Source organism: Chaetodon auriga, chromosome 2 (genome assembly GCF_051107435.1).
Source record: "Chaetodon auriga isolate fChaAug3 chromosome 2, fChaAug3.hap1, whole genome shotgun sequence".
Taxonomy (NCBI): domain Eukaryota; kingdom Metazoa; phylum Chordata; class Actinopteri; order Chaetodontiformes; family Chaetodontidae; genus Chaetodon; species Chaetodon auriga.
The window spans coordinates 14,548,758-14,560,873 of NC_135075.1; the positions used below are offsets into that span (position 1 = coordinate 14,548,758).

Genomic DNA, 12,116 nt, shown 5'->3' on the forward strand with positions numbered 1-12,116 from the left:
TGCTTGGTTATTAGCTGCCTGATGTGAAACACTGCAGGATTGTTTTCATGTCCTCCATATTTAGCACAGTTAAGGACTAGACTGCAGCTAACACAGTATTTGAAAGAGGGTTTCTCTCTCATAGCACAAGACTTAGACTAGCACTGACTGAAACACAGAGACAGTTAAAGGGAGTTGGGTGGTTTTGGGGCAGTTGTGCAAGAGCGAGACAGACTCTTTTATTCCTTATTTATGACTGACTGCAAACAGATCAAAGCTATGTGAAATGGTAAGAATGTAAGAGTCACTGATGTGTATGACATCTAGTGGCAGCTCTTACCGAAAGAAAGAAGTTACATGTTTCTCAATGCTGAATCTTACACTTTCTATTCTCCTTTAAGTACATGCAGCAGACAAACATTTCAGTCATAAAACTATTGCGTCTGTGCTGTGACATGCAAACAGGAAGTGGACTTCATGTTGAATATAGTCCAAATTTTAAAATATGATCTTTCGAACATTTCTGAGGTGTTAGATTTAAGATTAGAAAAGTCAACCATGACTTAGTCTCACTGTGAGGAAAAAATGAAACTCAATAAACACAAACTACCCTGTTAACCTTTGCAGTGTTGTTGCAGCGCTCTCGCAGTGCGTGCCAGCTGCCGGGAGATTATGCCTACAGTCACATCAGACTCTGATTGTTTGTTTTTCAGGTGAATTCGGTCAACTGTAACACCAGCTGGAAGATCGTCCTGTTTATGAAATGGAGCGACAATCAGGAGATCATCCTAAAAGGGGTTTGTCTGACAGTAGCTTCCAGAAAAGAACAGACACACTTTGTTATGGTTTTACAGACACATAAACACAATGCTTTAAAATAATCAATGAAAGGTTTCCATAATGTATAAAACTTGCTTACATTCTCTCACCAGTGGTGTTGTATAATGTCGCTCATCAGAGCTGAGTGGGCTGGTGGCTTTGTTTGTTTCCAGTTCAGTATCATCAGTCTACAGTACGTGCTTACCATACAAATGACCTTATGTTTTATTGGTTATTCAACAGCTTTACGTTTGCAGCTACAGTAGGTCCAGCCAAAGGGCCTCTCCAAAATATCTAATGTAGTAGATTCATCTAATTTTGGGACTCTTCTGGGATGTATGACCTTGTGAAACTCGGTCAGTCCACATCTTGTGAAATCTGAAACATGCCATAGGCGCACAAAGTTAGATATTTCATAATTTAGTTTGAGCTATTAGTCAGTTTTAAGATGACTCTGAATGTTTCTCCCTGTAATAAATGTTCTGCGTCTCTCCAGGGCGACGTGGTGCGGTTATTTCACGCAGAGCAGGAGAAATTCCTCACGTGTGACGATCACAGAAAGAAACAATATGTTTTCCTCCGCACTACCGGGCGGCAGTCAGCTACCTCGGCAACCAGCAGCAAAGCCTTATGGGAGATAGAGGTGAGGAGGAATATTTTTAGAGTTGGTTTTCCTGATTGCGGTCTGTGCTGTGTGTTGCGGAATTGTAGTGAAGTGTGGCAGATCTTTGTATGCAAGCAGTAAACATAAAGGAAGTGTCTGTCTGGAAACGTTTCCTTTAACTTACCGGGTCATTCAGCCCACAGCACCTGCTCAGTAACTTGTATGTTATGGTGCAAGATGTAACCGCAGTGCACTCTGGTATCAGGTTGTGCAGCATGATCCATGTCGAGGGGGGGCGGGCTATTGGAACAGCCTGTTCAGGTTCAAACACCTGGCCACTGGACACTACCTGGCTGCAGAGGTCAGTGGACCACACACACACACACACACACACACACACACAGATTTTAGTACCTGTGGCAACGTTACCTACACAACAGAACTGTACACTGATATATTTTATCCTGTTAATCAGCCTTAAGACCAGGAAAACAAGATCAATATAATTGATATTACAGAATTTATTCCAAGTGGTGCACCGCTTTGTATTTTTGCAGGTGAATCCAGAGTATGAGGAGGAGTGCCTGGAGTCCCGCTCCTCTGTGAGTGAGCCACACTGAAACACTAAAAGTGTGTCCATTATTGTCTGATGGTTACCCAGCCTAACTTGGTTATGTATTACTGTGGCGCAAGAAAATGATTGTGATTGGCTGGCAGGTGTTAAGCTTATACACTATACCAGGAAGCCTTAAGCTCAGTTATAGACAATGTTTAACTACCTTTGAAAAGACAACTTGTTGTAAACTGCAAATAACCACAGTAACAAGATGTGCGCTTTGCACTGTATTACCAAATCACTCAGTGGTGAAACTCACCAAACCCTGGCTTACACTGCCTACAAACAAACTTACAAAAAAAAAAAAACAGCCTAAATGCAGGCTTCACACAAAGTCCTGAAAGTTTGGAAAAAGCTTAATATAAACCATTATCTTTTCAAGGTTAGGAATATGCTTGAATTTGAACATCCTCCTTGAAATACACTTAATTTTCAATCCAGTTTCGTGTTTAATCAGTCACTCAACCCAAAATAATTGAATGTTTGAAATGAAACAGTCCTGTCATCGTGGTTGTTTGTTGTCTCCTGGTGACAGAATTAGAAAGCATTAAATCATGATGATCCAAACATACAAAGTTGATATGACCAGCTGGTAAAATAAACTGATAACATAGATTGATCGCTGTGAGTATAAAGGGATTATGTAAACTTAAAATTCACAAATGATAATAAAGGCTTTTCTTTCAGGTACCTTTAAAGTGCTTGAACTTAACTTTTAAAAAGCTGAAGGAACCCTGAAAGTGTCCCTTGACTGCAGTAGTTATTATTTCCAGGAGTAAATGGCTGAATATATATTTGCACACTGACGTGGTATTACCCCTCAGTCACCAGCAGATGGCAGCCTTTCACTGTGAATGCATCTCACTGGCTCGGCGCTTCAGTTCTTGCAACTGGCTGCGACTGTGAGCATGAGGCTGTTCACATCTGCTGACCAGGCAGAGACAAGTGAACCGGCTCACAGTCAGTCTGCTCCCGAGTTTATTGCCTCGCTTCTACAGTTAAGAAAAACCCTAAAAATATATCAAAAGCAGCTGAAGTGGTGCAGATGTCCCAGGCAAGAAGAAAATAGCCCCCAGTTTATTGTGAGAGCTATTTTCATGATGGTTGAGTCGTATTGAAAGCAGGTCATATTTTAGCTGAATGAACCAAAGTATTTACTTTATTTTATATATATATTTTTAAAGCTGATTTGATGGAGGGTAGTCATGAGGCTTTTCTGGCGACCATCATTGGCTTATGGAATGACGATTGTCAGATTTTATTTGGAAAATTCAACTTACAAAATAAAAAAAAAAAAAAAGGAAAGTGGGACTTTGAACAGTGATTGCTTCATGCTCAGCATTTCACTTTCACTATCTTGAGTCAGTTGCTAGAAATCTTTCCACAGCAACAGTTGACCTTTTCACCAAAATACCTGATTACTGATCTCAACACAGATGCAGCTGATAATCTCAGTTGCTCAAATTGAGAATCTGTGTGTGGTTTGTAAGAAGCAGTTTCTCATCGTTCTCTGTTTTGGCTTTTCCCTCCAGCTGGACTCTGAGCAGGAAGCCTTACGGGCCCGTTTGAGAAATGTCCAGGACAAAGTCATGTACACCCTCGTGTCCGTGCCTGATGGGAATGACATCTCTTCCATATTTGAGCTCGACCCTACCACATTAAGAGGAGGAGACTCGCTGGTACCCAGGTAGTCCATAACCATAGTGTTTCAGACCTTCTCAGGCCTGTGTGTCAGAGAAGAGCCTGGTCTGTTTCCTCATCTGTCACTCTTTCCACTGAAAACCAAACAGCAGACGCATTATAAGCAGGGGACTTCCACTGTCGTGAAGTCATCTTAATATCCTGGCAAAACCATAAACCATGGACACAGTATGCGTCTGTTAACGTACATGAGCATGTGACTTGCTGTTACTCATAATAATGGATCCGCAGATGAGCATGTCACACTAACTAACTGCAGCAAACAGGTCCCACGGCCTTATTAGTGTGTAAGCAGATGTGTTTGTGCTTGTTCGCGGTGAAGGTGAATTTCTTTTGCGTTCATGACAAATGAACTAAGTATGGGTTTGACTCACGTTTCTTCACAAGAAAGGCTGTGACTTTAATGAGAATTGGTGAAGGAAGAGGAAGCTGTTGTAGATTTATGCCAGTGTGATGCGTTCGTGTGAGCACGTAGGTCTTGCAGGAGCTTGGCGTAAGAGTCGTTGTGCTTCCTGTGTGTCTGAAAACAGTTTTTTTAAGGTGATCTGTGCTGATGGAATTTAAGATATTATGTTCTCCATCATCTGTCTGCAGATACTGGACAGGAATACACGCATATGTCTTGACAGGTTTACGCTGCAAGTAACAGATAATTGGTTTTTGACACAGTTACCTTTGAAGGAGAGCAAATCACAAATAGAATTAAGGCTTTAATTTAAGACAAAGAGATCATCCTCTAAAGTTCGAACACAACCCAGCTCCAAAATACAAGCATATCAAGCGTATCATAGGCTTGTATTGGGCATGTATTTCTTATGAACGCAGCCTCACATATACAACATGAAAGTCTTGACTCTTTACAGAAGTATGAATGAAATGAGAAAATCAATCTATTCTATTCCAACCACTAAAAGCAGGAAATATTCGGCCTCTATAACCAAGAGATAAACATGCAAAGGTGATTTGAAGTGTCTGTATGTACTATTTATGCTCCAAAAACATAACGTGCAATCATTTCTAAAAATCTAAACCTGTGTTTTTCAGGAACTCGTACGTGCGCCTTAGACACCTGTGCACAAACACATGGGTTCACAGCACCAACCAGCCAATTGACAAGGAGGAGGAAAAGCCTGTCATGCTGCGTGTGAGTGACACTTCATTTGCACTAATGTGTAACAGTGTATCGCCAGTAAATTGCTGCAGCTTTTGTCACATGCAGACTCTGTGCATGATGCTGAGGGGAAATTCTGTCTGGCTTTATGAGGTTTTATGAGTCATCAGGGGTCATTGCTAATAAAAAAGTGTAAACCCAACTGTCAAGTTTGTTTTGTCACAGTAAATGTTTGATTGCAGTTTTCCTTGTTGGTTTTCTAGAGTATTTGGGGTAAGAATTAAAACAAGTGGACCCAGAGAGCATTTCTAAATATTTAAGAATGTGTCACATTGTCCCGATAGATGACAAAGTCGTGCATTTCTTTCCTCACTCAAGATTGGCACCTCGGCGCTCAAAGAGGACAAAGAAGCTTTTGCCATTGTGCCCGTCTCTCCGGCTGAAGTAAGAGACCTTGACTTTGCCAATGATGCCAGTAAAGTGCTGGCCTCTATTGCTGGAAAGCTGGAAAAAGGCACCATCACACAGAATGAGAGGAGGTACTGTATAAAATGCGTAGCGGTGCCAGATTGTGATTTTGCTCCCATGCAACAAGTTAGCCATCTGTTATGACTTTGTCTCCTTTGCATGCACGACCAGAGCGGTCACCAAGCTTCTGGAGGATCTGGTGTTCTTCGTGGTGGATATTCCCAACAATGGACAGGATGTTCTCGAGATCATGGTCAACAAACCCAACAGGGAACGACAGAAACTCATGAGAGAGCAGAATATTCTAAAGCAGGTATTGCCTTAATGCGGTGAAAGTAGCGTACTCCCTCTCACCTCCTCTCTGATCTTTGTGATGCTCTTTAACACAAAGCGTTGTGGTTCTCAGGCCAGCTATTTGCATCAGCATGTCCTTTTGGCTTTAGCTTCAGTACGGCTACTTCTCTGTGCGTTCAGATCTTCAAGCTGCTCCAGGCTCCGTTCACAGACAGTGGGGACGGGCCCATGCTGCGACTGGAGGAGCTGGCTGACCAGCGTCATGCCCCCTTCAGACACATCTGCCGCCTATGTTATCGGGTTTTGCGTCACTCTCAGCAGGACTACCGCAAGAACCAGGTACAGCTTGTCAGGCCTTTATGTCCTCATGAAGAGTGTACGTGCCATTGGAGTAAAAGTGCATTCCAAAATTGAATCTAATAGTAAGTGAAAGAGGCCTTTGCTCTGCAGCAGCTCTGATATCATTATCAAAACAAAGAAAAGGCATGAATCTACTGTGTGTGCAAGGATCACCAGCCAAGGCCGTTTTATCAAATCTCCTGCGGATACGAATACACAGAGCCAGTGATATGAGCTCATCCTTTAACAAATGCTGTACATGTAAAGTACAACATTACTGTTTTCTAAGAACAGTCGATTTCTCTGAAACACATTATAGTGTAATGTTAGAGGGGTCATTTAATTAGGTGGAATAAGGAGGCAGACTGTTCCTCTGTTCCTTGTGAACATGCTGTGTTTTTCTGCACAGACGGCCTGTGTCCGTCAACGTAAGTAATGGATGTAGACGTAACGAGGTTAAAGAGAAAGATGAAGGAGCTTTGTTAATAATGGCATTTTTCTTCCACAGTGAGTCTGTGCCGTCTTGTTTTGGATCGTGTGTGCTCAGACTGTTTGTCTGCTCCTCCCGCAGGAGTATATAGCCAAACAGTTTCGCTTCATGCAGAAACAGATTGGCTACGATGTCCTGGCTGAGGACACAATCACAGCTCTGCTCCACAACAACCGCAAGCTGCTGGAGAAACACATCACTGCTGCAGAGATTGACACGTTTGTTAGCCTGGTCCGCAAGAACCGCGAGCCCAGGTTTGTGTGTGTGTGTGTGTGTGTGTGTATGCACACCATGAGCATGAGCACCAACAAAATGAAATGATTTACAAGATAACGTGTTAATAGACGTCTTTTGTATCCTGATTATAAGCTTCATATCCTGATCGTACACTGTCCTCTACATGTGTGCACACAATAAGTTTGCTTATACCAGACAAACGGAGAGTTCTGCACACATCCAACATTTTATTCCGACATACAGTTTAAATGTCTCACAGCTTAAATGAGTGTCCCTGTACTGTTATGATATATCAGTGTAGTTTACTTCAGGTGATTGAATTAAAGTGTGATGGAATGTGTGGTTATTAGATACGGCACTTTGGCACATTATTTACTCTGACAGGATGTTTTTGCGACACATTTCTGGTGATTGAGTTAATCTTGAGTTGTTTTTTTTTTTTTAATAGCATCATGTGTGATTGAATTTTGCATATTTTGTGTCTGTGTGTGTGTGTGTGTGTGTGTGTGTGTGTGTGTGTGTGTGTGTGTGTGTGCAGGTTCCTGGACTACCTGTCGGACTTGTGTGTATCAATGAATAAGTCCATCCCTGTGACACAGGAGCTCATCTGTAACGCAGTGCTGGATCCAGCTAACGCAGACATCCTTATAGAAACCAAGTGAGTACCCCTCCTCAAATTCCACCTGTTTCTGTTCCATCATCCTCATGATGCCAGTGTGGCATCGTCATTTACTTCCAAACCAATTAATCATTTAAACACAAAATCTGCTGTCAACAGCTGTGATTTCTCACATGTAACTAGTCCTTATTGCAAAGCCACCGTGGGTGGAGTTAAGGGATGTCATGCTGACATGATTAGACAATTAAATGATTAGTTGATTGACAGATAATTTATCAACAGCTGTTTTGATAAATCAGTAAATTAATCTTGGCTGCTTCCATATCATTGTTAAAGTTAATATCTTGTGACTTTTGCTACTGTTTGTGAGACAAAATAAGCAATCTGAAGACGTCACTTTGAGCTCTCGAAGAAGATGAATCAATCATGAAAATAATTCCTGCAGCCCGTGTGATGTTTTAAACATGCTGATGTGTCTCTATAGCATTTTTTTTACAGCTGGAGGGTGACAGCAATGACACTGGGAGTCATTATATCCTAATCCTAATGCCTTTGTTCAGATTTATCAAACAAATGCTTAAAATCCCCTCCTCCTGCAGACTCGTGCTGTCGAGATTTGAGATTGAGGGAGCACCGCTCGGGGAGAACTCTGTGGAGTCTGAGGAGGATGAGGAGGAGGTGTGGTTGTTCTGGAAAGACAGTAATAAAGAGATCCGCAGTAAAAGCATCAGGGAGCTGGCCCAGGATGCCAAAGAGGGCCAGAAGGAGGACCAGGAGGTGATCAGTTATTACAGGTAGTTACTGGACTTTGTCTTCCATGTGGGTGTGGGATTGAGCCAGAGACTGTGATAGTTTTGTATATGCCGAATGTGTCACAAGTCTGACTCTACTTGTGTGTATTTATGGCTACAGGTACCAGTTGAACCTGTTTGCCAGAATGTGTTTGGACCGACAGTACCTGGCAATCAACAAGATCTCCGGCCAGCTGGACGTGGACCTGATCCTGCGATGCATGTCTGACGAAGACCTGCCCTATGATCTGCGAGCCTCCTTCTGCCGCATGATGCTGCACATGCACGTGGATCGCGATCCTCAGGAGCAGGTTACGCCTGTCAAATACGCTCGACTCTGGTCTGAGATCCCCTCAGAGATTGCCATTGATGAGTGAGTAAACGGATAAATGTAATGGTTTGTTCTCTAATATTTCTGTCATGTAGAGAGCAGCTTTTTTTGTTGTAATTGTAGATTAATTTGTGCTTGTTCCTGTTTTTTTATAGTTATGACAATGATGGAACATCTAAAGATGAAATTAAGGAGCGATTCTCTCAGACTATGGAGTTTGTCGAGAACTACCTGAGAGATGTGGTGTGTCAGAGCTTCCCTTTTGCAGATAAAGAGAAGAACAAGCTTACCTTTGAGGTCCGTCTGGCACATTCTCGATATATAACCATGCTCACACCATAGTGGTCATGCTTTGACAGTAAAATCAGCCGCAAACCTGTTTAATTCATCTATCTTCTATGTTTAGGTGGTGAATCTGGCCAGAAACCTGATTTACTTTGGCTTCTACAACTTCAGCGACCTGCTGAGACTAACCAAGATCCTGCTGGCTATTCTAGACTGTGTCCATGTGAGCACCATTTTCCCTTTCAACAAGCTGGACAAAGAAGATGAAAGTAAAGGTATAAAAACCACAGTGGTTGCTCAGGGGAGGACCAAACACCTCTCGGACATGAAATTGATGTCTTGTATTTGTGCATGTGTGGCCTCGTTTCCAGGCAGCAACGTGATGAGGTCCATTCATGGCGTAGGAGAGCTGATGTCCCAAGTAGTCCTGAGAGGAGGGGGCTTCCTTCCCACGACATCAAACAACAGCAGCAGTGGAGACACAGTCAAGACCCAGACCGAACCTGAGAAACAAGACATATTGGTCATGGACACCAAGCTCAAGATCATTGAGATCCTGCAGGTGAACAACATGCACATTAATGCACTTTAATGCACATGCAAGGGTACAGTGCTTGCAGCATATTAGACACAGTCCCTCCATCTTTCAAAATATTCACATATAACCCCTGATATCATCTGTCCTGCCCTGTAGTTCATCTTAAACGTGCGTCTGGACTACAGGATCTCCTGTCTGCTGTCTATATTTAAGAGGGAGTTTGATGAGAGTAACTCCCAGAGTGAATTATCTGTAACTGGAGCAGTGGAAGGACCAAACAATATGCCAGGTCAGGCTAACTTATGGCTGCATGTTACACAAATGTAGGGCTAGTGAGACTTTGTTAGGTACAAATGTCTTTTTTTTTTTTTATTCCAGGAGCTTTGGATTTTGAACACATAGAAGAGCAGGCAGAGGGGATATTTGGTGGAAGGTAATCAAGGTTTCAACAGAGAAAGAGTTGCAAAATACAAGAAAGAGGACGTGTTTTCATCTGAGTGTGTGTTCTGTGCGCGTCTAGTGAAGAGAACACCCCGCTGGACCTGGACGATCACGGTGGCCGTACCTTCTTGAGGGTCCTGCTCCACTTAACCATGCATGACTATCCTCCTCTGGTGTCCAGAGCCCTTCATCTGCTCTTTAGGCACTTCAGCCAGAGGCAGGAGGTCTTGCAGGCTTTTAAGCAGGTATCCTCACAACTCACACACGTCTAAAACTGAAGAAATGAAAATCACACCAGTTTCAGCAACGTTTGATGTACAAATGCATCTAGAGTAGCATTCCAGTTTGCTCTGCTCTGCACTTTATACTCTAATATCCGGTCTATAAATTCACAGGTCCAGCTGCTGGTCACCAGCCAAGATGTGGAAAATTACAAGCAAATCAAGTCAGACCTGGACCAGCTGCGCTCTATCGTAGAGAAATCTGAGCTCTGGGTGTACAAGAGACAGGGGCCAGATGAGGGCATGGATGCAGGAGAGGGGCTGTCCGCTGAGCCAGAGCATAAAAAGGTGCAGTGTATTTTACATCAAAAGAGACCGAAAAGCCAGCCGCCCCTAAGTGTCTTCACAAGAGTGAGGCCTTTTTCTCTCATGCATTGTTTCTGGTGTTCTCTGTAGGGGGATTCAGGGGGCACAGACAAACCAAAGAAAGCAGAAAGTACCAGCAGTTACAACTACAGGGTGGTAAAGGAGGTAATTATCTTACTTCTGAGTATAGTTAACAAGCTCTTATCTGCCCTAGAGACTTTTTTTGCACATTCCCCACTCCTCACATCTTCTTGCTTTCTCTTCTCACCGCTCTCTGTCAGATCCTGCTGCGGCTCAGCAGACTCTGTGTTCAAGAAGGCCTGTCAGGTAGGAAGAGCAAGAAACAGCAGCAGAGGCTGCTGAGGAACATGGGGGCTCACGCCGTCGTCCTGGAGCTCCTGCAGATCCCCTATGAGAAGGTGCTGAGAGCTTTCAGTGAGATGTTATTCAGTAATGTGCTTTTTGTGGGTTCAAGTGGACAAACCTTGACATCAGCCATTTTCCTCTCCAGGGGGAAGATTTGCGTATGCAGGATATCATGAAGCTAGCCCACCAGTTCCTGCAGAATTTCTGTGCAGGAAACCAGCAGAACCAAGCCCTGCTGCACAAGCACATCAATCTGTTCCTCAACCCAGGGGTGAGCAGATGACACACCACTCAAAGCCCACAGTGCTGAGGTTAAAGCCGCCTGATTTTTGACTTTAAACAACATCTTTCTGTTCTGGGGCTCCTCTCTTTTTTTCTTTTGTTCAGATATTAGAAGCCATCACCATGCAGCATATCTTCATGAACAACTTCCAGCTGTGCAGTGAGATCAATGAGCGCGTGGTTCAGCACTTTGTCCACTGCATCGAGACGCACGGCCGCAACGTGCAATACCTCAAGTTCCTTCAGACTATTGTCAAAGCAGAGAATAAATTCATCAAGAAGTGCCAGGACATCGTCATGGCGGAGGTCATGACTGGTTACCACCTTCTTAATGTTTGAACTAAGCCACAGTCTCCTTATGTCCTGGTGTATTGATGTACATTCCTGTCTTTCCACAGCTTGTGAATGCTGGCGAAGATGTCCTGGTCTTCTACAATGACCGCGCCTCCTTCCAGACGCTGGTGCAGATGATGCGATCGGAGCGGGACCGCATGGACGAGAACAGTCCTTTGATGTACCACATACACCTGGTCGAGCTGTTGGCTGTGTGCACTGAGGGCAAGAACGTCTACACGGAGATCAAGTGTAACTCCCTGTTACCGCTGGATGACATCGTGCGGGTGGTGACCCATGAAGACTGTATCCCTGAGGTGAGATAAGCATCAGACAGAGCCGTGCTGAGGATTTGACAGCTGCGAGGAGACAATGAGCCTGTTATGGAGCAAACTCTGAACTCAAAGCATCTAAATTCCATGCTTATTGTGCATATGTTTACTTAGTGTTACATATGAGGGAATTTGGGGGTTTTAGGGTCTTTTAGGGCCCATTTAGGGTTTTATTTCAATAAAATTAAATTAATTTTATTCTCAATCTTTAAATTGTAGCTTCTGTACTGAGCATGAAAGTATTGTTTTTACTTAGGAATTAAGGACTTTTAAGCATTAATGTTGGACTGCTCAATATTTCCCACCCTTTCTATCTGTAGCATGGCTTTGCTGCATATGACTTCATTTTAACCCTAATCCCTACCTTTCAGGTGAAGATTGCCTATATCAACTTCCTGAACCACTGCTATGTGGACACAGAGGTGGAAATGAAGGAAATCTACACCTCCAACCACATGTGGAAACTCTTTGAGAACTTCCTGGTTGACATTTGCAGAGTAAGGAGCACTGGGCAGCTCTGTGGCAGCTTGGACTTTTTCCTTCACCTTGAAAA

At 43.3% G+C, this 12,116-nt stretch overlaps 1 protein-coding gene across 6 annotated transcripts in view; it reads left to right on the forward strand.

Annotated features, from left to right (window-relative positions):
• LOC143336581 (inositol 1,4,5-trisphosphate-gated calcium channel ITPR1) overlaps positions 1-12,116 on the forward strand; it is a 68,867-nt gene that overhangs the window by 18,962 nt on the left and 37,789 nt on the right. For 5 of the 6 annotated variants that reach the window (XM_076756834.1, XM_076756842.1, XM_076756852.1 and 2 more), the window contains exons 8-33: positions 693-776; positions 1,295-1,441; positions 1,668-1,763; positions 1,960-2,004; positions 3,551-3,705; positions 4,764-4,863; positions 5,209-5,369; positions 5,470-5,611; positions 5,773-5,931; positions 6,503-6,675; positions 7,197-7,316; positions 7,877-8,071; positions 8,190-8,441; positions 8,555-8,696; positions 8,806-8,959; positions 9,056-9,246; positions 9,379-9,511; positions 9,601-9,655; positions 9,743-9,908; positions 10,059-10,232; positions 10,341-10,415; positions 10,532-10,669; positions 10,762-10,887; positions 11,004-11,204; positions 11,297-11,548; positions 11,935-12,060. In XM_076756834.1, the coding sequence (XP_076612949.1) occupies positions 693-776; positions 1,295-1,441; positions 1,668-1,763; positions 1,960-2,004; positions 3,551-3,705; positions 4,764-4,863; positions 5,209-5,369; positions 5,470-5,611; positions 5,773-5,931; positions 6,503-6,675; positions 7,197-7,316; positions 7,877-8,071; positions 8,190-8,441; positions 8,555-8,696; positions 8,806-8,959; positions 9,056-9,246; positions 9,379-9,511; positions 9,601-9,655; positions 9,743-9,908; positions 10,059-10,232; positions 10,341-10,415; positions 10,532-10,669; positions 10,762-10,887; positions 11,004-11,204; positions 11,297-11,548; positions 11,935-12,060 (3,762 nt within the window). Of the gene's footprint in view, positions 1-692; positions 777-1,294; positions 1,442-1,667; positions 1,764-1,959; positions 2,005-3,550; positions 3,706-4,763; positions 4,864-5,208; positions 5,370-5,469; positions 5,612-5,772; positions 5,932-6,502; positions 6,676-7,196; positions 7,317-7,876; positions 8,072-8,189; positions 8,442-8,554; positions 8,697-8,805; positions 9,247-9,378; positions 9,512-9,600; positions 9,656-9,742; positions 9,909-10,058; positions 10,233-10,340; positions 10,416-10,531; positions 10,670-10,761; positions 10,888-11,003; positions 11,205-11,296; positions 11,549-11,934; positions 12,061-12,116 lie in introns of all 6 variants that reach the window. The other variant, XM_076756826.1, reaches the window with a different exon arrangement.